Source organism: Sprattus sprattus (genome assembly GCF_963457725.1).
Source record: "Sprattus sprattus genome assembly, chromosome: 12".
NCBI lineage: Eukaryota > Metazoa > Chordata > Actinopteri > Clupeiformes > Clupeidae > Sprattus > Sprattus sprattus.
The window spans coordinates 475464-502963 of NC_137910.1; the positions used below are offsets into that span (position 1 = coordinate 475464).

General features: G+C 44.2%; 3 protein-coding genes across 3 annotated transcripts in view; 1 reads left to right on the forward strand and 2 right to left on the reverse strand.

Annotated features, from left to right (window-relative positions):
* The window catches only part of pgbd5 (piggyBac transposable element derived 5), a gene marked incomplete at both ends in the record, with an annotated part of 32019 nt that extends 31098 nt beyond the window's left edge, over positions 1 to 921 (reverse strand). Inside the window, one exon of the mRNA XM_080848631.1 lies at positions 603 to 921. Within this exon, the coding sequence (XP_080704757.1) occupies positions 603 to 921 (319 nt within the window). The remainder of the gene's footprint in view (positions 1 to 602) is intronic.
* Positions 922 to 1783: 862 nt separating this feature from the next.
* Positions 1784 to 18132, forward strand: cog2 (component of oligomeric golgi complex 2). The gene is made up of 18 exons (XM_080848634.1): positions 1784 to 1930; positions 2318 to 2479; positions 2665 to 2730; positions 2948 to 3028; positions 3175 to 3278; positions 3629 to 3737; positions 4494 to 4673; positions 5145 to 5269; positions 5851 to 5977; positions 6380 to 6519; positions 9051 to 9112; positions 9572 to 9723; positions 10349 to 10531; positions 13058 to 13130; positions 13775 to 13917; positions 14207 to 14346; positions 16450 to 16630; positions 17306 to 18132. The coding sequence occupies exons 1-18, from the start codon at positions 1874 to 1876 to the stop codon at positions 17399 to 17401; spliced, it is 2181 nt and encodes a 726-aa protein (XP_080704760.1). The 5' UTR covers positions 1784 to 1873; the 3' UTR covers positions 17402 to 18132.
* Positions 18133 to 19836: 1704 nt separating this feature from the next.
* On the reverse strand, positions 19837 to 23144 carry agt (angiotensinogen; the record flags this gene model as incomplete). Its single annotated transcript, XM_080848632.1, has 4 exons — positions 19837 to 20013; positions 20190 to 20340; positions 21166 to 21439; positions 22373 to 23144. 4 exons carry the CDS (start codon positions 23142 to 23144, stop codon positions 19837 to 19839), a joined length of 1374 nt encoding a protein of 457 aa, XP_080704758.1.
* Positions 23145 to 27500: the final 4356 nt, after the last annotated feature.

The following is a 27500-nucleotide window of genomic DNA, read 5'->3' on the forward strand; positions in this document are numbered from 1 at the left end:
ATAAACCGCTGATCATAACATGAAAGTCAGTAATAAGTTACTCTGCATTGATGGTTGGTTAGTTAAAAAGTTAGTTATAATGCCCTTGTCTTCAGAATGACAAATGACTATAATGGCAATGTTTTTGTGTGAAAGCACTGATTTGCATTAGTCTCGTAATAGTGTGTCTGTAGATGTTACTGGATGGATTGAGTGGTTAATAGCAGAACGTGTGATTATAAAAGCAAGAGTACACACAGATGTCAACCTGAGCGTAGGTGTGCAATAAAGTAAGCCGCGACCTCCTGTCTTTTAAGATATCAAGGGCTACCTTGTCGAGACAGCTTCAGAAAGTTACCTTCCTCTGCAGTCTACCTAACATGCACTGTGCAAACTATAAGCTATCAATAACATAATGCTTCATCATACTGCATAATAACGAGAAGGCAATCAAAAATCATTACAATGACGGAGATGGTGAACAGCGATAAACCATGTCAGGTTAAATGGACTGCATCATGTCGTGTCACACACTCTGTTGGGTTTCCATGACTTCCTCATGCAGATGTGATGCAACTTAACACTTAGCAGTAGACATTTTTTTCCACAGTGATATAGCCTACCATGTGTGTCCTTATAGGAGGGCAAGCGTATGTCTTGCAGCACGTCGCTCCATCCTTCCTCCTCCGCTTGCGTGCCGGAGAGGGAGCCCGGGGGACCGCAGTTCTGACTACTCCCTGTATCACTCCCTGCCCGGACATGGTGGTCCGCGTTGGCGTCTGCGGTGTAGTCCGAATTCGAGTCAGCCGAGGTGCTGTAGAAAGGGTTGTCGCTGCTGTCGTCGCCCGACTCCCCGAACACATCGTCAGAAATCTGCAAGCTCTCGTAGCGAGAACGGGCCGCTTCTAGAAGTGACAGCGCCTTTCTCCCGCACTCCGCCATCACGCGATGATCGCCTCTAGTAATGTAGTAGAGCGGCCGCAATTCGGCATGCAACTGATCACCTTTTAGACAAACCTCAGAGATGTGCAAAGCTTACCACTGTCCTCTCTCTCTCTCTCTCTCTGCTCGTTAAAACGCTGTGTTAGTATAACGCAGACTTCAGAGCAGGTGCTTGGCTGTGTGGTTAAGAATCTCATGGAGCACGCGTGGGCAGGAGATAGGAGCTGTCCCCACCAAGGGTACTGAAATCACCCCCACCACCACACGACGAGAGACCTTAAGCTATCAATATTTATCACAGCGCCGAGCATCCGGGAATGGGCGTGCTGTCCCTTACTGTAGCCGACTCAATGAATCGCCGGCCGCCCCAGGAATCACCTGACCCAGTCTTTTTTATTCTGCCCAATGGCAGTGATGTCTGACATTAACGTCAAATCTTCAGTGATGCTGAAGGAATATGCTTTCATCCAGATATGATTCACTCAGTGTCCAAGTCTGTAGCCTACACCGAATAATATTTGTTACATGTTTAAAAAGATTGATTTTATGGTGTAAATGCGAGTCACCACGCTGTGTCTTTGATATTTCAAAGTTCACTATGCCATCTGTTCCCTACTGTATGATATGACCTTGGTCGATAGGTTGGTAGCCTATGGGAGGGGGTTGCGGTTGCAGCCATAACTCAAAGTAAAACAAATATGAGTTGAACTCCACTGTGAATGCTCTGGTCAACACTGCACTAATTGTGGGCGCCCAGCAGGGTACGCCAGCTCCCTCTGGTTCTCTAAATATCCTGTTCTTACTCGTCGGTGGGCTTATGCCATGTTTGCGGAAGTAGTAGAGTCAAATTGCTTCCCGACACCTAAAAGATGAGGTAGCATAGTTCAAACCAGGAGCTATATCACACGTTAATTTATTTCATACTGAAGATATTCAGGTTTCTTGAGGAACTATGAATCTTCCCAAGGGCCCAGATTCGCTTTGTTTTGACAAAGACGAATTTATGAAGGTAAGATACAAGCATGCACGCTAGCAAGCTAGCAAAGTTAACGTCAATCCGCCTAGACCAGTAGCTTATTTGTATCGTTAGATGCTATCCAGCTAATGTTAGTTTGAAACTGACAGCTTCCCTGTGCAACTATAACACGTGCGTATGTCATTCTAAATTGCATACACTAATGGTCAGCAGTTGCTATAACATCTAGATTTAGCAGATAACTCAGAAATTGTGTCATAAATGAATGACGGAAGTGTCAGTGAAGTAGTTAGTGGCTTATCACGGCAAAGCTTAGAATGAATCAGTAGCATGTTGCACGCCTACCTGAAATAAACAACTTAAAGTCACAACTTGTAGACACAAGATGATATAGCGAAATGAATTGCGCATGTGTCATAGGATGATTTCGAAGTGGATCGGTTCGTTTCGGACTGCAGGAAGCGCGTCTCTTTGGAGGAGATGCGTGAAGACCTGGAGTTCTACTACAAGCTTCTGAAAACTGCAATGGTTGAGCTTATCAACAAAGACTATGCAGACTTTGTCAACCTCTCCACCAACCTTGTGAGTTTCTGGAAGCATTCCAGTTTTTGGCATACTGTCACCTTACCAACTAACTAACCTTACCAAATTATTGTTTTCATTTACATTAGTCAGGACCTCTGACATTGTGCGTTTTATCTCAAGCATTGCTATATTGTGAGTGAATTTCGTTGAGTGTTTTGTTTTCATTCATGCTTATCTTGTAGGTTGGAATGGATAAAGCTCTAAACCAACTGTCAGTACCTTTGGGCCAGCTAAGAGAGGAAGTGCTGGTACTGTTACTGTCCACTTTCAACTCCATAATGTTCACTTTTGTCATTTGAGGAGGGGCATGGCTATAAATACTTTAAATAAGTATAAAAAATGATTATAAACTATGGCATTAAACAGTCTTATTGCATGAACATATGTGAAAATTAACATCTTACTAGTGTTAAGTCATAAATTGCACCTAATAACCGCTGCATATTTCACTCCTACATCTTACAGAGCCTTAGGACATCAGTCCACGAAGTTATCGAAACCATAGACACCCTATTATCCAAACAAGAAGATATTCAAAGTAAAAAGGTTGGCTGTCTTCCTAATGCTTCATTTGACTCTGATTACTTGATGACTTTGTTGACGTCTCAGTTTGGTTGTATCCCAAGTTCTTTCAAGCCAATTTGGTAATAAAAAAAGACTTAGTCAGTAATGATCGTTACACTCCACTGCAGATGTGTGTGATGAGGCTTATCCAAGTGGTGAGGTCAGTCGAGAAGATTGAAAAGATTCTCCACTCTCCGAACTCCAAAGACCACACCTCTCTTGAGACAAGCAGGTAAGGCTATCAGATACAGTACATTGGTGGACACAGCATATTTGCATCAAGTTCATATTATTTTAAATATATATATATATCATTAAACTGTGTCAGTTAAAATTGTTTTATAAATACTTTGAATGTTTGACTGTCAGCATGGAATTATAATGTAAAAAAAAGCCAAAAGCCAGCAATATGCTATTACTAGATTGAAGATCCAAAGACGGAGACAGATCAAGTTACAACTATTAGTGTGAACCCTGGCCCCAGTAACATGTCAAGGATGAGTTGATGTTATGATGACTAGTATGCATAGCAGTGCAAGGAAACGGAGAATCTAATCTCTTCTTCACGATATCTACATGTAGCCCTCTTGTTGCTGGGCAGATTCTGGAGCGGATTGCCACTGAGTTCAACCAGCTGCAGTTCCATGCAGTCCAGAGCAAAGGCATGCCTCTGCTGGACAAAGTGCGGCCAGTGAGTGTCCCTTCGAAGACTTTTACCGCTTTAAACATAAAGTGATGAATAAGTGATAAAGTGATTATGTTCTGGCAGAGTTAGTGATGAACACACACTCTGAATTTGATTTCTGCATTTGACCCATCCAGGGTAGTGATAAACACAGCACACAGTGAAGTGAAGCACACATGTACATCTCTCTCTAGTGTGTAGACTTTGTGTTCAAATTTACCATTTGCATAAACAGCATCACAGGCTATTAGGAGAGATTTAACCATAACGTTCAGTAACTACAGCCCTGAAATGCACTGAAGAGTTTAGTAATGAATATGACTGGCCTTGTCATGCCTGGACATTGTGCTTGACCTTAGACTGTACACGCACAGGCACACGCGCACACACACACACACACACACACACACACACACACACACACACACACACACACACACACACACACACACACACACACACACACCTAAACAGTCTCACCTTGAGTCTCAAACTCTGGTAGGGATAGTCTGCTGTGGGTTTGAACTGTGACCCCTGTGTTCACGTGCACTGAGTTGTGTTGTGGTTGTGTTGTGGTGTGTGTTCACGTGCTCTGAGTTGTGCTGTGGTTGTGCTGTGGTTGTGCTGTGCTGTGGTTGTGCTGTGGTTGTGTTGTGCTGTGGTGTGTGTCCACGTGCACTGAGTTGTGCTGTGGTTGTGCTGTGCTGTGGTGTGTGTTCACGTGCTCTGAGTCGTGCTGTGGTTGTGCTGTGTCTGTCCCAGAGGATAGCAGGCATCACGGCCATGCTCCAGCAGTCTCTGGAGGGGCTCCTGATCCAGGGGCTCCAGACCACCAACATGGACATCGTGAGGCACTGCCTGCGGACCTACGCCACCATCGACAAGACCCGCGACGCAGAGGCCCTGGTGGGACAGGTCATGGTCAAGCCCTACATGGACGAGGTACTGCAAGCAGTTCATAATAATAATAATAATAATAATACAAATTATTCATCTTATTTTTAACACACTTTTCATTCAGAAGAATCTCAGAGTGCCTAATCTCAGAGTGCCGATCAGTTAATCTCGATACTATTGTAACTGGATTTTGCAGTGAAGGACTCCTTACTTTGTGTGTGTCTAGGAGTAATTCTTGTTCATCATCAATGCATTCATATGTGTAAATAAATATGGCCTGCTCAGCCTTGCATATCTATGAATATGGGAATCTCGGGTCTCAGTAGATGATGAAAATCACATGAAATGCACAGGGACGCCGTGACAGATTTACATACTGTTGTTGAAATTGTGTACCCATTACCATTACCATCTTGATCTCCAATTAACATAGTAATTAACCAATTCAATCAAATTGACATAGTTAATTCCAGTGACACCGTTGCTCATTACCCCCTTGTCTGTCACCTCCTGCAGATCATAACGGAGAAGTTTGTGAAGTCGAGCCCCAGCGGGCTGCAGATGATGTACACCAAGCTGCTTGAGTTCGTGCCGCACCACTGCAGGCTGCTGAGAGAGGTGACCGGGGGAGCCATATCCAGGTGTGTGTGTGTGTGTGTGTGTGTGTGTGTGTGTGTGTGTGTGTGTGTGTGTGTGTGTGTGTGTGTGTGTGTGTGTGTGTGTGTGTGTGTGAGAGAGGTGACCGGAGGAGCCATATCCAGGTGTGTACGGCTACAGTGTGTATCGAGGACTCTTAGGTTCCGGAAACGCAAACCTGCTTGCAGTTCCCCGGACAAAAATGACTAGAATGGGAGATCGTGCCTTCTCCTCGCTGGGGCCACGACTTTGGAACAAGCTCCCGGAGAACATTAGGGCCAAACGTCGTCACGGCAGCTCTTCCTCTCATAAGTCAAGTTGAATGTTCAGATATTAATTTCAATGTTAGCTTGTGTCCTCATAAAACACGATTAAAAAGCAGCTGGTCAGCTCTGGACATCCTGTAGGAACTGGCCTGGCTGCCCTCTCCTGTGTTGTCCCATTGGCTGCTCTTTAAATGCCCTCTCTCTCTCTCTCTCTCTCTCTCTCTCTCTCTCTCTCTCTCTCTCTCTCTCTCTCCCCCTCTCTCTCTCTCCCTCCCTCTCTCTCTCTCTCTCTCTCTCTCTCTCTCTCTCCCCCCCCCCAGTGATAAAGCTGACATAGTGCCTGGCTATGATTTCCTGGTGAACTCTGTGTGGCCTGAGATGATGAAGGGCATCGAGGAGCGGCTCCCTTTCCTTTACAATCCAGGCAACCCTGACGTGTTCTACGAGGTAAGATACGCATGTCACATGTTCTTTTAATCTATCGTTTAATGAACGTAATGTACTAATACAGATAGGAATAACAGAATATATGACAGAAACATAACGGAAGATAAGACATAGACACAAGAAACAAAACGGAAAGCAGTAACAACACTGTCAAAAACCTTGAAATGGTCAAAAAATGTGTTGCTACCGACCATCAGCTTGTTCAGAGAGGCAACCTACATGTTCATCCTGGAACACTAGGTCTTTCTGGAGCCTGTTTAGATGTTGAGGGTTTATTGATAGACTCATAAAGACACTTTAGGACCTCTGGTATATGTTTGGATAGTAGCAGATGTTTGATGAAGTCTAATGTAAAACTATGACCTTCTCTTCTCTCTGTGTGTGTTTCTCTGTATGGCCCAGAGGTACGCCCTCACTATGGACTTCGTGGGGAAGTACGAGCGTCAGTGTGGCTCGCAGGCGAGCGTGAAGAGACTCCGCACGCACCCCTCCTACCAGAGCTTCCACAACAAGTGGAACCTGCCCGTCTACTTCCAGCTCAGGTGGGTTTAGTCCATGGTTGGGCAATGATTTGAACTAGAGTACACTGACCACCATTCAAAAGGTTCCATTAAAGCAGAATTTTGCTCAGGACATGCAATGGCTCCATAACTCTGGACGGTGATATTCCCTTCTTTTTGTTGCCTTTTACCCGATCCCTTTCTTACTCATTCTCCCTCTGTTTCCTCTCTAGCTAAAGTGCTCCTTCTCATGCTCACTCTATTACTCCTACCGGTTATTTTGAATATATAAGTTAGTAGTCTTATACAGAAGTGGGGATCTGGCATCGTTTTGCAAGCCCCTATATCTATGGTGCATTGGCCCCAGGATAGCAGGATGGACTGGAAGGCAGCGTGTTTCTTCCTTCTCTTTTGTCTTCTCGGGTTACGCCTTCCAAAAAGCCTCCAGCTCCCTCACAGCTAGAAAGAAGATAGCGCTATAGACGCGGTATTCCTGTCTCTGAGCAATGCCACAGGGAGGGCCTATACCGAGTTATTATTTTCTTTTTTCTTTATTGAAAATGGACTCTATGACCCAACTCTACTACTCTCTGAGTGTGAATACCAACACAGTGCCCCTGCTAGGCCTGCTTATATCCCTGAGCTGCATGTGTGCGGTACGCCCTGTCCTATGGGGTGCTATTTTAAAAGATGGATGTTAGCCTGCTGTACACCTTATGAACAGTGGACATATTACCTGCTGCAGACTGGATTGATCTGCCGCTGGCTGGCTGGCTGGAATCAGTTCCTGGGCTTGTGATGCTCAGAAACCCACATTTCTGAAAATAGTCTCAGATTCCCTTTCAGTTCAGCACAGCGCTTAGGGAAAGTATTTTCCATACCTCTCATAATAGAAGTTATGTGTAATTAAATCAAGTACATCTTATGTATCTGACTGATACAGTATATATACTAAAGTGAGAGATGTATGATAAATAAAGATGTAATCATGATAGCTTAATATAATGTTACATAAGTACAGAAGTTATTATTCTTAACGTTATCCTATATTATGCATATATCTTCCTGACAATGAAGATAAAGTAGCGTATCAATACATAAGGCAAGGATTTCCCAGAACTGGTGTGTATATCTGAGATTCTGTTTGAACACCACTATCAAATAGCTTCAGGCGCCCCTTGATGGTGACAGTGAGTGATACTTTGAGAGAGCGATACTAAGAGATGTGGCAAAATGTATCGATTCACTGGTAATTCCCTGTTTGCGATCGTCTGTTTACAGCTCTGACTCGCTTCCGGGCAAATTTAGACTCTGAACCTGTTCCCATGCAAAAGCCATGACACTCCGAGTGTTTATTTTCTCTGCCATCCGATCACTCTACCTACGTTTGTAGATTTCCTTCACACGTGATGTCACTAGAAACTGCTGCTCGTAAATAAGCTCCCTCGTCCTGGCTTACGCAGGGTTGTGCCACTCTACCACACAAGGCCAGGCCGTAGTGTGGGGGTGTGGAGTTACTCAGAGGTGTGTGTGTGTGTGTGTGTGTGTGTGTGTGTGTGTGTGTGTGTGTGTGTGTGTGTGGGGGGGGGGGGGGGTTTGGAGTTACTCAGAGGTGTCTGACGTCGGGTTTGTACTCACTGTACCGTGTTCTGTTTGTCAACCAGAGATTTGCACTGCTCAAATTTCAAAATGTAAAGTCCAGCCAAACACAACTGTTTGTTTTGTTATCTAATAGTCTCTCTCTCTCTCTCTCTATCAATCTCTCTCTCTCTATCTTCTCATCTCTCTGTACCGCTCTACAACTCATGTCTTTCCTAATCCTGTTACTTTCCATCGTGATTAATGAACTGTCCTTTGTGTAATGTAACGTACTGTACTTGTGTAAACATGTTCTATTTACTTTAAATCTCTTCCTATTTAACCTTTGAAGCTACTCCTTACCTTTAACCTGGTTTCTGCTCTTTTTGTTCGTATTTCTTGAGTTTCACCCATTGCACGTGGGTAGTCCTCTACTAAATACATGGCTTTCAGTTTGAGCACATTTCTCTTTTACTGATGGCTGTGTAGTGTTCACAGGTCTCAAGTTATTATAGTGCTTCTTCAGTGTTAAATGAACCCTACTCAATGCAACTCTTGCATGATGTTCAAGTATGTGGCTTTCAGTTGTATAACACACCATGACGGACTCTTCGCTCGCCTCTTTATTCCCACAAATTGCCCTGATTCATGGTTTAGCTGGACCTTAAGGTTGATACACTAGGTCATTGTCAGTGACTGTGGCTTTTTGCAAACAGTTTGAACAGTTTCCCTTTTGTTGTTGTGCTCTTCACGTCTTTTTAAATTTCATGATTTCTTGATACAGTCAGATCATGTTGAAATCACCGGTAGAAGATTAATTTCTCTCAGAGCATCTATCTTCATATTCTACCAAAGAGTTTCAGCACTATCAATGCTCCCTCTCTCTCTCTTTTCACTCTGTTGTTGTCCTCGGTTCATCCCAGACTTTGTCTCTTGACGGTGTGTGTGTGTGTGTGTGTGTGTGTGTGTGTGTGTGTGCCTTTGCTGTGTTGCAGATATAAGGAGATTGCAGGCAGTTTGGAGAACGCCATTAGTGATGGACTAGACGCTGCACCAGGTGAGTAGTAGTAATAATAATAATGATTCAAATTTTTATAGCGCTTTTCTAATACCCAAAGACGCTTTACAAAAGACGAGCAAACAAGACAACAGAAAAATATGAAAGACAAAAGATCAAACAAAACAAACAGACAGAACATGTTAGAAAGAAAACTGAACATAAGAGCCTTAAAGTGGAGGGAGGGAGTCTAAGCAGTGCCAATGGAGGGAGTCTAAGCAGTGCCAATGGATATACTCAAATTCTGTTTCATGCTTAAATGGATACCAGTACTGTAGTTTAATCAGATACTGATGTGTATCATATCAGTCCAATCACTTGTGGTGTTAGTAACTCGTTGAATCAGGGATATGTCCTAGTATGCAGTTCAGCAGTGGACAGAAGGACTTTCATTACATAAAGTGAAAATGAAATATTGTCTGTATTTTTCTCCATCTCTCCTCTCTGTTGTCTCTGGAGCTGGGAGTGTGTATCACCTGCAGGTGTCTGAGGTGTTGTGGGGGTGTGTGTGTCGCTGCTGGGCAGAGAGGATCTACCTCCCCTCACTGGCTCATCGCTTCTGGAAACTCACGCTACAGCTGCTCTCCCGCTACGCCAAGTTTGTCACGGAGGTGAGACTGAACATCACACACTGACAACCAAAAACTACAAGCCCCAGAGATACAAAAACTACAAGCCCCTGACACCAAAAACTACAAGCCCCAGAGATACAAAAACTACAAGCCCCAGAGAGCCAAAAACGACAAGCCCCTGACGTCACAATGGCAACTGATGATGTCCCTGTATTCCAACAATACTATATCTCCTTTAACATCACAGTGCTGTTGCATCACAGTTTCTACAACACCAAGTCATCCCTGTCATCACAGACCTTATCACATCAGTTGTCCTTAGCTAAGGTTTTATTGTTTCACTGTCAATTTATCTCATTGTTAGTCGGTGGTACAAACTGGGCTGTAGATAGAAATAAATACAAATGGTTCCCACTCACAACTCACTTGCTGACTTCACTATGAAGTCATGTCTGAATGTAGTCATCTCTATCATCACAGTCATACTGGCATCAGGCATTCCTGACAAAACAGTATTCTGTGACATCACAGTAGTTCCCTTCAACAATTATGTGTGAACAATAGCATTGTGACATCATAGCTGTTCGTCATGACAACTATTTATGACCTCCTAAATGGATGATCTCACGTGACGATCTCCTGTTCTCTCGTCTTCTGCGTCTAGGTGCTGACGAAGACTCCCTCCACGGACGCCCCCAAAGACCCCGTCAGACCGCTGCCTAGCTCCGCCTCCTCCACGTCCAGCCGCACGTCTCAGGATGCCGACAGCGAGAGTGGAGGTCCCGCCTCTCTCTCCATCAAACAGCTGGTCTTCATCGCAGCAGATGTGGACAAACTCCAGGAGCAGGTACCCATGACAACATGCACACACACACACACACACACACACACACACACACACACACACACACACACACACACACACACACACAAACTCCAGGAGCAGGTACCCATGTCCACACACACACACACACACACACACACACACACACACACACACACACACACACACACAAACTCCAGGAGCAGGTACCCATGTCCACATGCACACACACACACACACACACACACACACACACACACACACACACACACACACACAAACTCCAGGAGCAGGTACCCATGTCCACACACACACACAAACACACACACACACACACACACACACACACACACACACACACACACACAAACTCCAGGAGCAGGTACCCATGTCCACACACACACACAACACACACACACACACACACACACACACACACACACACACACACACACACACACACACACACACACACACACACACACACACACACACACACACACACACACACACACACAAACTCCAGGAGCAGGTACCCATGTCCACACACACACACAAACACACACACACACACACACACACACAAACTCCAGGAGCAGGTACCCATGTCCACACACACACACAAACACACACACACACACACACACACACAAACTCCAGGAGCAGGTACCCATGACAACATGCACACATACACACATACACACACACACACACACACACACACACACACACACACACACACACACACACACACACACACACACACACACACACACACACACACACACACACACACACACACACACACAAACTCCAGGAGCAGGTACTCATGTCCACATGCACACATACACACATAGACACACACACACACACACACACACACACACACACACACACACACACACACACACACACACACAAACTCCAGGAGCAGGTACTCATGTCCACATGCACACATACACACATAGACACACACACACACACACACACACACACACACACACACACACACACACACACACACACACACACACACACACACAAACTCCAGGAGCAGGTACCCATGACAACATGGAGGATACTGAGTTATTAATCAAACTCCAGGAGCAGGTACCCATGACAACATGGAGGATACTGAGTCATGAATCAAACTCCAGGAGCAGGTACCCATGACAACATGGAGGATACTGAGTTATGAACTCCAGGAGCAGGTACCCATGACAACATGGAGGATACAGAGTTATTAATCAAACTCCAGGAGCAGGTACCCATGACAACATGGAGGATACAGAGTTATTAATCAAACTCCAGGAGCAGGTGCCCATGACAACATGGAGGATACTGAGTTATTAATCAAACTCCAGGAGCAGGTACCCATGACAACATGGAGGATACTGAGTTATTAATCAAACTCCAGGAGCAGGTGCCCATGACAACATGGAGGATACTGAGTTATTAATCAAACTCCAGGAGCAGGTACCCATGACAACATGGAGGATACTGAGTTATGAATCAAACTCCAGGAGCAGGTACCCATGACAACATGGAGGATACTGAGTTATGAACTCCAGGAGCAGGTACCCATGACAACATGGAGGATACAGAGTTATTAATCAAACTCCAGGAGCAGGTACCCATGACAACATGGAGGATACTGAGTCATGAATCAAACAGGACGTTGTTAGATTTCAGTACCATCACATTGGCCTCTATTGTCAGAGGTCAGTCCTCATGCAAGCAGCTAAACCATGAGAGTGTAACATGAGAGGCTGTGAAAGCAACACGCTATGGAATGGCATGGACCATGTTATAGTGATGGAAGATTAGTAAAATGTTGCCTGTTGTAGTCACTGATTACACCCTATTTTTATATTACTCTATCATGCTGATGCACAACAAAGTGCCTACTGTCTAACTTGTGATTTGATTTTAAATTGGAGCTGTGTCTACAGGTGAAGCTTGCACTACATGGGGGCCACCCACATAGAATATAATAGTCACGGACTTCAGGAGGCATTGGTTGACAGAGTTATTGGGTTCAGCCAGAACAGGGGACACAGAAAAACAAACTGGAATAATACAACTGTTGTTCACTGCCAATGGTATTAACGAATACAAACGAAAGGGGATAAACGCTCAGAAGATTCTATTAACGCAAACTGGAAAACTAACAAGGGAGCAAGGAATCTAGGTAGATAACGCAGAAAGAATATATGACCTGGAAGTCAGAGCGGGAGTGGTGAACGAACGCGGGGTTCGAATAGTCCGGAGCTCGCATCTTCAGGGAATAGCCCTTACGAAACGAGGCCAGATAAGGACGTGAGGGGAGTAAGGAGTTGAAATACTGGAGTGACAGGTGTCACGGCTCAATACACTAATGTGACACAGCTGGGTGAGTTGTAGTCTGAGGGGGTGTGTCAGGAGCAGGGTTCAGTGCTGGTGTGACGCTAATCATCTGGAAAACTAATATATTTGAGGTGTCCATGGAAGTGTTGAAGGTCAGATAGCTGGAGGCTGAGATGATCTGGATGTTTTGTCATGTTTTTCCAGATTCCACAAATCTCCGAGATGATCAGAGAAAGACTGGAGGCCATTGGGTTTAAAAACTTCACCATCGTCTCAGGTAGGTCTTTCATCACAGAGTAATAACAGAGAGCTGTTACGGATTATGCATATTCTCAAAGACAAACTTATGCCTGCAGTGGTTGTTTGATCTGGTTTGATCTGTTGACTTTAGTACTTAAAAATGTCTGTTTCTTTGTTTTGTCAAAGAGTTTTTTATTTGTTTCAAAGATGTTATTCCATATATACATAGAGTTTACTCATACATGTTACAAAACATCTCACATTGTAAAGGGGAAACACACAAACAAATAATAAAAAAAATATAATTAAAAATAAATAATAATAAAAAAAACACACAAAAACAAACATAAAACAAAACCTTCAAGGCAGCCCATATGAACCCCCCAGCATCCCATACCCCTCACATTACACACACACACACACACACACACACACACACACACACACACACACACACACACACACACACACACACACACACACACACACACACACACACACACACACAGCCCATATGAACCCCCCAGCATCCCATACCCCTCACATTATACACATGGCATTAAGTGTCAAACATATACAACCCTTCTCAATGTTTCTGTGTTGACATGTGTTAACGTACTGATTGGGTTTGTGCATTGCGTCTTGTTTGTTGTTTGTGTGTTGTTTGTTTGTCCATCACAGAGGCACTGGAGGACTCCAAAGCCTCTCTGTCCAGCTGTCTTCCCACCCTCAGTGCCCGCATGACTCAGCACCTGACTGAGCGATGCTTCCGCTTCCTCAAAAGTGCCTCCGAAGTGCCCCGCCTCTACAGACGGACCAATAAGGTGAGCCGTACCTCTACAGACGGACCAATAAGGTGAGCCGTACCTCTACAGACGGACCAATAAGGTGAGCTGTACCGTGCTCACACAGCCACAGGGTGTGTCTTTAGATATGGATGAAGGTGGAGTCAAATTTCGATGGACTCTTGTGTACATAGTAGATTAATCCCCTGGTTTTAAAAGGGTGTGTCTGAGAAGGCGTAAGGTTTATGTATTCCTGCACACAGAGTAAATCCACCCAAATTGCCACCACAACCATATATTGACCAGAAGCATTTTTTGAATTGGACAGGAAGTGCCCAAAAGGGCGTCGGCCTACATGGACAATGCCCTGCGGCCGCTGCATCAGCTGGTGAGCGACTCCAAGGACCTGGTGAAGGCCTCCCTCATGCAGGAGTGGCTGAGGGTCACCCTCTCAGACTGCACACACAGGTACACACACACACACACACACACACACACACACACACACACACACACACACACACACACACACACATGTCACCCTCTCAGACTGCACACACACACACACACACACACACACACACACACACACACACACACACACGTCACCCTCTCAGACTGCACACACAGGTACACACACACACACACACACACACACGCGCACACACACACACACACACACATACACACACACACACACACACACACACGTCACCCTCTCAGACTGCACACACAGGTACACACACACACACACACACACACACACACACACACACACACACACACACACACACACACACACGTCACCCTCTCAGACTGCACACACACACACACACACACACAAACACACACACACACACACACACACACGTCACCCTCTCAGACTGCACTCACAGGTACACCACACACACACACACACACACACACACACACACACACACACACACACACACACACACACACACACACACACACGTCACCCTCTCAGACTGCACACACACACACACACACACACACGTCACCCTCTCAGACTGCACACACAGGTACACCACACACACACACACACACACACACACACACACACACACACACACACACACACGCGTCACCCTCGCAGACTGCACACAGGTACACCACACACACACACACACACACACACACACACACACACACACACACACACACACACAACACGTCACCCTCTCAGACTGCACACACACACACACACACACACAGACACACACACACACACACACACACACACACACGTCACCCTCTTAGACTGCACACACACACACACACACACACACACACACACACACACACACACACACACACACACACGTCACCCTCTCAGACTGCACACACAGGTACACCACTCACACACAAACACACACACACACACACACACACACACACACACACACACGTCACCCTCTCAGACTGCACTCACAGGTACACCACACACACACACACACACACACACAAACACACACACACACACACACACACACACACACACACACGTCACCCTCTCAGACTGCACACACACACACACACACACAAACACACACACACACACACACACACGTCACCCTCTCAGACTGCACTCACAGGTACACCACACACACACACACACACACACACACACACACACACACACACACACACACACACACACACACGCACGTCACCCTCTCAGACTGCACCCACAGGTACACACACAAACACACACACACACACAAACACACACACACACACACACACACACACACACACACACACACACACACACACACGTCACCCTCTCAGACTGCACACACAGGTACACCACACACACACACACACACGTCACCTTCTCAGACTGCGCACACAGGTACACCACACACACACACACACACACACACACACACACGTCACCCTCTCAGACTGCACACACAGGTAAGGCAGCCGGAGAGGGAAGACCATGAAAGATTCATTTGTGTCTGCAGATAAAACGAGAACGGTGTTTTTAAAACGTCCAAACATCCAAATGCTTTGGGCATAAAAATGTTGGTGCTTTCAGCTTTCTAGGAGTGCTGTTAATAGTCTTTTTAGTGTGTGACACCATACACACACACACATACACACAAACACACACACACACACACACACACACGTCACCCGCTGTAAATAGTCTTTTTAGTGTGTTGAAAACCAACAGAAGTGCTTAGAAATGTTGCGATGGACTGGACAAAAAGTTGCTGTATAAACGGAATATTATATTTTGTAATATTGATCTCTGGGTTTCTCCATGTCTTCAATATTTCAACTGCACACGTTTTAATGTTAAATTCTACCAGATGCCAGATTCACTTCTACTTCATTTTACAGATCAGTTAGATGTCAGTTATAACTTTATAAAATGTACATTACATTTCATTAAAAAAAATATATATATATATTTAAGGTCTCTTTATCTACCTACTGACATGTTTAATGTTAGTTTGTTGTAGGTGGATTGTAAATGCTAATTTCTTTACATTTTAAAAAGGAAAAAAACCTTTCTGTCTCCTCCTTCTGACTGTGCAGGTACTATGAGACCATCTCAGACGTGTTGAGCTCCGTCAGGAAGATGGAGGAGAGTCTGAAGCGTCTGAAGCAGGCGAGGAAGACGACGGCGGCCAGCACAACCGGCAACAACGGCGGGCCCAGCGACGACAGCAAGATACGCCTGCAGCTGGCCCTGGACGTGGAGTACCTGGGGGAACAGGTGAGATGGAGACACACACACACTCACACACACACTCACACACACACACACACACACACACACACACCCTTTTCTGGATGGGCGATGGCATAGAACTGGCCCTGGACGTGGAGTACCTGGGGGAACAGGTGAGATGGACACACACACACACACACACACACACACACACACACACACACACACACCCTTTTCTGGATGGGCGATGGCATTCACCACTGTCAGTTTTTTCATCTACATCTACGTGTCTTATCTTGGGACTAACCCATAACCATTATCATATAAGTTTTAATGCCTTTTATGCACATTTCAGCGAGATTGTTTTAGTCTACACTGTCTGTAAATATGTATATATAAATATGTTCAATCTTTATTTGTATTGTTTTTGTGTCTGAGAGCTGCTACCTTAATTTCATTGTACTTGTGCAATGACAAATAAATATATTCTTTTCTATTCTATTCTGAACATCTGTAGTGCTCTTCATCTCCTTGATTCATGTATAGACACACACACACACACACACACACACACACACACTCACACACACACACACACACACACACACACACACACACACACACTCACACTCACACACACACACACACACACACACACACACTCACATCTGTAGTGCTTTTCATCTCCTTGATTCATGTATCTACTCATGTATGTTTCAGATCCAGAAGATGGGCCTTGAGCCCACGGACATCTCCATGTTCTCGTCTCTTCTTGACCTGGTCCGAGAGGCCAGGGACCTGGCTGCAGCTGAGTGAGAGCTAGCGGGGTCCTTCTTCTGTACCACTGCACTGGCACCAAGAGGCGTCTGTGAGATGCCTGATCAAAATGCCAGGTCATGGGGACCTGCACACGATCCCGGGAGTATGACTTTGATGATGAAGCACACTACAGGACTGTTCCTATTTTCTATTTTTTTATTTAAGGAGTCTCTATGTTTTCGTTTGTTTATTCCTTTTTGTAACTGCAACGTGGTCAAATGGGAAATTGAAGAACTAGTCATCTCAACAATACTGTCGGCACTAAACTGCATGCCACTGCAGTTGTCTTCGGCACAAGTGTCCACATGTTCTGTTTAGGGCCGATGGTGCGAAAGGCATTTTCTTCCAACTTAACTACACACACACACACACACACACACACACACACACACACACACACACACACACACACACACACAGACACTCTCTCACACACACACACACACACACACTAATGAGCACCAGCCTTTAACTTCAGGCCTGGGCCCCCTCCTGAAATTGATTGGGATGCTGTTTGTTGCTCTTCAACCTCTTTGCCCTAAAGGGAAACTGATACGAACACTGGAGAACTGTATGGTGTATCTCTTCACAGCCTGGACAGCTGATTCTTCATTTAAGCTTTTATTTCTCTCGTTGCCGTGAGCCAGACGTGGTTTAGCAGTGACTACACTGTTACAACTGAGGCTTTCAGAACGGAAGTGATATACATTGGGTTGCTGATGGGCAGCATGTCCACAAGGGTCTGGGTAAAGGGTTCTGACTGATATTTCAGTGGTGAAGAATGAAGATTGTGTAAATTACAAAATGAAACGATTATACCTTTAACAATAAAAGGTTTACTACAACTGATTTTGGTTTGTGTGTGATGTCTCCTATAGTCAAACTGTGGGTTATCTCTTCCTAAATCTCCTGGTACATGATACTAATAGATTATGCTTTAGATCATTTTATTTACTTAATTATTTTAGTTTTCCATTTAAAGTCTTTCAGTTTCTTCAGTCTGTCAGTTGAGACAGTTACCTAAGAAAAATTCTGAAAATTGGTCTATGTTTTCTATCTGCATAATCCAGAGGAATCATTGGAGCTGCCATATGCAGGTAGAAAAAATAGACCAATTTTCAGACTTTGTCTTAGGTAACTGAAAAAAATCTGCTGAATGGTCAGAGTAGACAGGAAAGCATGCAAGGATGTTTCTGTTACTGTCCAGATCTGCAGGGTACACAATGCCTTTTCACTGTGAAGTATATTCAGGCTAGCAAGCGCACACACACACACACACACACACACACACACACACACACACACACACACACACAGCTAGCAAGCTGAGGTGCATGACCTCATGGACTGTCGGACAGGAGTTCAGTGACAGTGGTTATCAGTGGTGGTCAGGGATCTGTGTGTGTGTGTGTGTGCGTGTGTGTGTGTGCGTGTGTGTGTGTGCGTGCGTGCACGCAGTATTGGTCAGGGATCACTGTGTTTATGTGTGTGTCTGTGTGTGTGTGTGGGTGTGTAGTATTGGTCAGGGATCATTGTGTGGGTGTGCAGTGTTGGTCCTCTATTGACTGCTTACTGAAGCAGTTTCTCTTAAGTATTGTTTATTATTGTTTATTATTTTACTGGTGATAAATGACCGAGAACTTGAAGGGCTTACCACTTCTGTAAACACCAAAATGATGGTATGCAGTGTATTTAGTTCGCAGTGCCAAAATGGAAGAACAAAGAAAGCTTTGATCTAAGTCAAAGTTGAAGGTTAACATATTGGACTGGGTATTATCCAACAATTAAAAAAAAGATTAGAGACAGTTTTCCAGAACAAAAACATATTTATTCAAGTACTTGTGTACAGTATAGAAGCACAAAAATAAGCTGTACATTTAATAAAAAATAGAGACATTTAGGGTAAGTGTTGCCTCTGAACTTAAACAAATTTAGTCCAGATGTTTCAAATGCTAATACTACTATCAAAGTAGTGAGGAAAGAAAAACTATTTATTCAGGTCTATTTTCTGCTGTTTAGATGGAGTAACAAAAATAACTTTTGCTGCCTGATGGACACTTTACATTACAACTTAAACGATTAAATGAGGCTATGAGGGAGACTTATTCAGATATGAAACAAGACACACACACATGATCTGTCAGATCAGCCATTTTAAGACATCTAACATTTAAAGCGTTGAACAGGCCATTTTACAAACATGTGAACCACTATGTAGAAATGATCATGAAAATTCCGTCTACTGTGTACTACTCCACTCCATAATGTAAATATTCCTAGTGAACTCATAAATAAACATCAGTCCAAATACTGTCAGAACACCAAGGGAAATGTACCATCTATTAAAAAACTATAGAGCAAAAGCTCCAATGCTACCAATGGAACTCCGGTCGGTCTGATAACTCTCCATAGAATGGGCATCGCAGGGTACACTAGACGGCAGGGTTCCTGATTTTGCCCAACATGAGGATGGCATTGGAGTTGCCCTCGACAATGGCGAACAGAAAGGGCCTGTTCACCGTGAGCTTCTGAGGGACTCTCCCGTCCTCGGTCTTAGTGGACACCTGGGATCCTTCCTCAGACATCTCAAACACCACCTTGCTGAACACCTGCAGAGGATGTTTTAAGTATTAAAGGTATTATAAATCTGAAGTGTCAAAATAAAGGGAAAAATGTGAAAGAGACATAAGCTAGTTTGTGTTATTTCTTAATTAGCATGATTACTGTTCATAAAATGTTTCATGGGAGACGTGTTCAGATCATGCTTGGGAATCTGAAACTGTACCTTGTCAACTGTGAAGTTCTCCTTGTTGCTGAGTCTTTGGAACTGAGCCTCTGATCCCAGCAGCAGTTTCTCCACGGCCATATCAGTGAGCACTGACTTCAGGTCAGTCAAGGCTGTCAGGGAGAACTTGGGCAGGGACAGCTCCAGATATCTATAATAATAATAATAATAATAATAATAATAATAATAATTAATTTAATTTGTAGTGCACTCTACATTCAAACAGAATCTCAGAGTGCTACATAGTTTAAAACAGCCCGTAACAAAAGCATAGTTTAAAGAAAAAAAACATATTTTAAAAGCATAGCTTAAAAAATAATACATTTTTAAAAAGTAGGAAAGGCCTTTCTGAATAAAAAGGTTTTTAGGCCAGTCTTAAAACAGTCTAGTGTCTGTGTTGCCCTTAAGTGGTCCATATCTGTTGGAACAACACGTTTACACCTTGACACAGACGTCTAAGGTTGCTCAAACTTGACTCAGACAACTTGGGGTTGCTCAAAGCTGTGTCAGACAAATTGATTGGTCTCCAAATCTGTGAAGACAACATTGAGATTGAGCTAAGAACTTTGCACCCTGACCCAAAGCTTCTTACACTTCACAACTTTAGTTGGGAGTCATTCAACATGTCATTTCTTTACTTTTGTTATAGGTTTTGCTAGCATCATTTTCAATACAAATTCGTATACTTTCCAACACACTTGTGGAGGTCCCGTTTACAGTGGATCCTCTTACACTATCGAACATACTTTTGTATTTGCTTCTACCTTCTTTTTTTTAAAGATTGGTTTTTGGGCTTTTATGGCTTTAATTGACAGAACAGTGAAGAGTGGGACAGGAACTGAGAGGGGGAAGAGGTGGGGAGTGGACTGGAGAAATGACATCGGGCTGGATTCGAACCCGTGTCCTCCATGGGCGTCAAGCCCAAAAGTGGTCGCCCCTGCTTCTACATTCCAATTTCTCTATTTCCATCACTCACCTCTTCTTCAGGTTCTGGTACCACTTGGAGATGACTTCGGTCTGGAGCTGGCTCTCAATCTCCTGCAGGCTGGCTCCTTCGTGTGGCAGCACCAGCAGCATGTAGGTCCGCTCGCTCAGACCCAGCTTCACCACTTCACACTTCCTGCCCTGGTCGTCCAGGTACTTGTACTCTCCTGTACGGGTCATCAGCGGGATGGACACAGTGGTCTGCTCGTCCACCCTGAAGTCCTGCATGGAGGTGGCTTCCGGCTGGAAAGCTTTTCTCCAGTTCCCTGAAAGAAAGAGATTATGAGTGTGCCCCTGTGAGTTCCTGTATTATTAGTTCACATCTTAAGACTGGCCTAAGAACCTTTTTATTCAGAAAGGCGTTTCCTACTTTTTAAAAACGTATTATTTTTTAAGATATGCTTTTAAAATATGCTTTTTTTCCCCCTTAAAACTATGCTTTTGTTATGGGCTGTTTTTAACTATGTAGCACTCTGAGATTCTGTTTGAATGTAGAGTGCACTACAAATTAAATGAATTATTATTATTAGTAGTAGTATTATTATTACATCTCTATTAGCATAATCTTGGGTCACTCCTATGGCCATGCTGATTGGTTGACATTCGGGGCAGACAGTGGGATAGTCATTATCTATTTCATTTTGCATCATGCAATGGATTTCAGGCAATGCAGATCTTATAAAGTGTTAAGAGAACATTTCTATTTATGATCCCAAAACCTTCTTGCTCTAGGCCTTCCTGCCTCTTGCTCGTGCAATGCATTAAATAACACAACGGATCAATAGCTATTCGCTAACGGCATGCTAGCAGCTAAAACTAACGAAATCTCTTGAAAATGTGCTGACTTTGACATTATGACAAACTAGTTCACTGTCCTTACACAGTCAAACATCAAGCAAGTGCAACACAAGACAAAGCAAGACAGCAAATAAGCTACTTACTAGATCGGCAGAAAGTAAAAAACTCAGGTCGGCGGGCTGCGGCAGGCAAAACTACAGAACGCAGTTATATGCCAATGGACCCTGCTATAGCAATGGCACGGAGGCGAGTCTCCATATTAAAAGTCATTGTAGCGCCCGAAACAGCTGTTATTTTAAGGTTAAACTGCTTATCCTAACCCTAATCCTGAAGCATAATTGTTGCATAATGGGGCTTTAAATAACACATTTCCATCACTAAAAGGAAGCATAGTAATGTACCTTTAAAATGGACTGAGCTGGCGAACAGGAAATTGGTGGTTGAGCTGAGGTTCTGGAAGATCTGCTTGATGTCGCCATCTGAGGTCTTCTGAATGAAATTATTTAGCGTCTTCTCAACATCTTCTGCCTTGGAGAAGTCCACTGAGCGGGTGTAAGAGGCGTCAGAGAAGTCCTGCGCCCCGCGCACAAAGTCCTTGGAGATGTCTGCGTCCTGCGTGATGAAGCTCCACACCAGCGTCCTCAGCTCGTCCCGGGGCCCGTCGATCAGGGCGTTGATCTCCTGCAGAGTGCGGAGCACCTTGTGTCCGTCGATCAGGTAGACGCAGTCCTCCCTCGACGACTCCTTGTTGATGCCCAGCAGCACCTGGTAAGGGACCGCCGTCTTCTTGGAGGCCCCGAGGTAGAGGGTCACTAACGTTCCGAAGACGTTGACGGGGGAGAACAGGGTGTTGGAGTCCTTTTGGTCCTGGGTCAGAACCTTGTACATGCGCAGGCCCAGAGTGTTCTGGAGCTCCGCCAGGACGTCCTTACGCTGCGTGCTGTTCTCCAGTCCGTTGCTGTCGGAAAGGTCACGGACGTCTGGCTGCGTGTTGTCCTGGAGACCGAGGGGCGTGGCCTTGACCACATCCACCTGCTCGGGCTCGCTGGACTGGATGACCTCACAGCTGACGTTGCCAAGGGCGAAGAGACTGAAGGGGTGCACGTACACGCGGTTCCCCGAGCCAAGAGCCAGGCAAGAGACCAACACCACGGAGAAGAATACCTCACGCATTTTCAGCTTCTCCCTTTGTAGTGTTTTTTTTTTTTGCAGTCAGGAAACTGTTCAGTAAATATCTGAAGAGAAAAACATTATTAATTTAATATTGATTTAATAATTCAAAAACTGTTGAGAGTTGAGATTTATTCACTTTAAGAAAGACTAAATTCCTGGTCTCCTAGCATTTAAACAGGCTAATATAACCCAACTTGTGAGTTATTGGATGAATCACAGTAGGAAATTAGGGGCGTCTAACAGGGAGATCAATAGGATAGACTTTGATTGATTTCTTTCTTTGTCTCTTGCCATTTTGTCATACTCTCTCTCTCCCTCCCATTTCCAGCTTCTTAGATATATATGGTATGTTTGATATCACTATTACAAAACAAATAAATGGGTTTTAGTCGAATATTTCCACGTTTTCCCACTCATTTAAAGAGTAAAGAAGGTGGAAATGTACTTTAAACTTTGTTGTAAACCATGAGTTCGAGCTACGCATATCATAAACTAAGAACATTACTTTATTTGAAGATTATGACATTTATAGAGGTTATAAACATTAACAATCAAATAAATATTAATATTACTTTTAGGTAACTGTTTGTAGATGTTAATTCTACACAGTGTTGGCAAAAGTTGGTCTAAAGTCTTTAAAACATCTCTGGTCTTTATCGTGTGGAAAATAATCAGCTTACTTCCATCCAATATTCAAATACTGAAATCTTACTGAAGGCTTCAGTAAAAAAACCCACATAGCTACACAAAGACATGGAATTGGAAATAATTACACAACAAATGTTAATTCCAATAATCACCAATCAATCACGAGCACTTCCGTCTGTTTGAAGACTGAGTTGTGTATTACTATGTTTGGATTTGACCAGGGTTAGGGTTAGGGTTAGGGTTATTGTGTCCAGAGAAGTGAGAGCGTTGACTTACCCAAGCTCAATGTGCTGATGCTGATGCTCTGGCATAAATGAGTACGACGGGGGAGTCACTATCCCTTTTAAGAACTCCTGTGGGGGGGGGGGGGGGGGGGTCTGTAGCAGACACACACACACACACACACACACACACACACACACACACACACACACACACACACACTCTCTCTCTCACACACACACACACACACACACACACTCTCTCACACACACACACACACACACACACACACACACACACACACACACTCTCTCACACACACACACACACACACACACACACACACACTTTCACACTTTCACACTTTCACACACACAAACACACATACACACACACACACACACACACACACACATACACACACACACACACACACACACATACACACACACACACACACACACACAGGATCGCCTCACTGGTTTACACATTAACCCGGGCATTGACTCACTGCTTATTTTGTGTGAGGCGGCCTCCGTGACAGCTTTTGTCCTTGTGAGTTGATAAATAAATGGGTCATCAGAGACCACCGCTGTGTCCTGGGACTGTGTGTGTGTGTGTGTGTGTGTGTGTGTGTGTGTGTGTGTGTGTGTGTGTGTGTGTGTGTGTGTGTGTGAGCTCAAGTTGGTTTCACAAGAGGCCAGGAAATGAGGCAAGGAGGCTGTGGTGTTTTTCCTCGGAGCATGTTTGAGGAGCACTCTGTTTATGTTTGGCATTTCCCAAAATGAGTGTTTACATGTTTAGGCACACACTTGTGTGCGTGCGTGTGTGTCTGTGTTTACATACGTGACAGGCAAACAGGGGGAGTGTATGTCAGCCATTACTTTATATATTAAGAACAGGAGGCCTGTGGCCGTACATCACTAGTGTGGTTACTTTTTATATAAAGATTGAATCTTACTGATGATATCTCTTTTAGCCTAACTGTAAAGACTAATCACTATATGCTAATGATGAATAAAGGACCAATAGACAAGCATTACCAGCCATTACAGTAAAACTGGAATGAAAATGTTCTCTTCCCAATTTATCCTTATTGAGTTTATGACCGTTTGAAGCTTGTTTCACTATAGGCAGGCAATTATATGACACTGTCAAACTGACCCATTGCCTTTCAGTAACATATTCTTGACATTCTCTGTTCACCGCCCAAATAATCTCACGTTTTGTGAGGTTCTGAATCATGTTTAATAGTGCCACCTAGTGGAATGGTATGCAAAGATGCGCCGACAGAAAGTTGCATTGTGAAGTAGTCTATTGGTTTATATTCCTAGAACATTACCAAACAAACAGCCTACCTTTAAGTATACATTTGATGTTTTTTTTATTTATCGATCTGTAACTAGGCCTACTATATTGATTATTTCTATTTCGTTCTTTAATTTCTTTCTTCCGTTCTTATTGCTCGGGACAGGGTACCTCGACAATAGTAACTGAGTCACTTCGCTGAGGCTCCCGCCCGTGGCTGAACGAGTAAGACCGGTTGAGGAAAGGTGAGTGTAGAAGAAAGTTATCTAGAAGTTATGCAACAGACCTCCGTACTCTTGCACTGTGATTGATAGGATATAGCGGAACATAGGTATAGTATAGATAGGTTTATAGTATAGGAATGGCCGACGAAGATTCCTTTCCAGATTTGAAAAGATGCACGAGAACATGTCCTGTGTACAGAGTTCGCTCTCAAAGTGACACGTCTGGTTTCAAATCAAGAATATTGACAAGGCTAAGGGCTGCCTGTTCAGGTAAGACTTGTTTCAACCCTTTTCGAATCTTGTACGTCTTTAATGATAGTGATTAGCTAACAGCGAATTGTTGTGAATTTAAACCTACGACCGACAGGAAAATTGAGGTGCTGTTAAAAGACTTAGGCATAGGCTACTTACTGTTCAGTGTCAAGTGGAAAACATCCATGGCAGGTCGAGATGTTCTATAAAGCTTTATCAACAAGTTATTTTGGCACTCTGATAGTATATTCATGCAATTAGTGGATGTGTAGAGCACACATTTTAATATTGAAAAAATCTTCATGAAAACCATACTAAGTATGGTTAACGTTTCTTGCCATTCTATTTCCTGTGGTTTGGCACTGCAAACTCGGTTAGCTCACTTGTGGAGGGTGGGTTGATCATCTCAGACAGGATATTCTGACATTTAGCAAACTGAGTAAGTGAGGGTGGTGTGCTTGAGGCGGGCTCCTGCGACACAGCTGCAGTGTGGTACTTGGTAAACTGACTGCATGTATAAAGCTCTTGACATGTTAATGCATCAGATATGTACAGTGGTGTAGTGGTCCCTGGAGAAGTGGGTATACTCTTATTGTTTTTTAAGCAGCCCATACAGCACAGGATAAACGCCTTGTTTTGAGAAGTGGGTATACGCAATGCTGACTGAAAAATAAGTGGCTATACTCCGTATACCTGCGTATACCCTGGACTACACCACTGGATATGTGCCCATTCACACACCGACGGCGGAGGCTACCATGCCAACCTGTGGCCTTAATGTCATGCTGGAATATGGCTGTTTAAAAAAAAAGCACACACAAAAATCGTATCTTTCTAATTTTATGATGTTTTTTTGTTGTTTTGTTTTCAAAATATGCAAATGTATGTTTTAACATTTATATCAGAGACAACACTTTTTTGTGGACATATACACTCCGAGACAGTCATTGCAAATGGACACAACAGTTCCTCTAGGGCTGACATCACGCTTAGTGGGCAACGCTGTGACTCTGTGAGCGTGGCCTACAAAACCTCAAACCACCTGTCAGAAACCGTCGCACGCAATGACAGATCACACCAGTTTCCGTTCAGCCCTGCTGAAAAAAAATAATCGCCTGACCTTTCTTCTGACTGCTGAGCCGAGAGACAACAGGGCCATGGACTCCTTCTAATTAATGTCAAGAGATGAGCTGAAGTCTCCAGAGAGAGTAAGAGAGATTGAGAGAGAGAGAGAGATTGAGAGAGAGAGAGAGAGAGAGAGATAGAGAGAGGGGGGAGAGAGAGGGGGAGAGAGAGGGAGGGGGGGGGGGGAGAGGGGGAGAGAGAGAGAGAGAGAGGATGAGAGAGGGGGGAAGAGAGAGGGAGAGAGAGGGGGGAGAGAGAGAGGGAGAGAGAGAGAGGGAGGAAGAGAGAGAGAGAGAGGGAGAGTGAGCGAGAGAGAGAGAGAGAAAGAGAAAGAGAGAGAGAGAAAGGGGGAAGTCTCCAGAAAGAGAGAGAGAGAGAGATGAGGGAGAGAGAGAAAGAGAGAAAGGCGGGAGAGAGAGGGGGAGAGAGTGAGAGAGAGTGTAAAGACAATTACAGGCTGACATGTAAAGTGTGTCTCCTCACTGCCAGGAGGTTGCAGTGGAGTAGTGTTGATCTTTCATGTTAATGAGACGGAGGAAGAGCAGAGTTGTGTTATGACAACAGAATGTGTGTTAAC

Excerpts from the sequence above, each read along its gene's own strand:
- cog2 (XM_080848634.1), top strand. The coding sequence starts at position 1,874 with ATGAATCTTCCCAAGGGCCCAGATTCGCTTTGTTTTGACAAAGACGAA. Across the intron at positions 1,931-2,317 it reads ACAAAGACGAATTTATGAAG|GATGATTTCGAAGTGGATCG; the intron begins GTAAGATACAAG and ends CATGTGTCATAG. Across the intron at positions 3,279-3,628 it reads ACCTCTCTTGAGACAAGCAG|CCCTCTTGTTGCTGGGCAGA; the intron begins GTAAGGCTATCA and ends ATCTACATGTAG.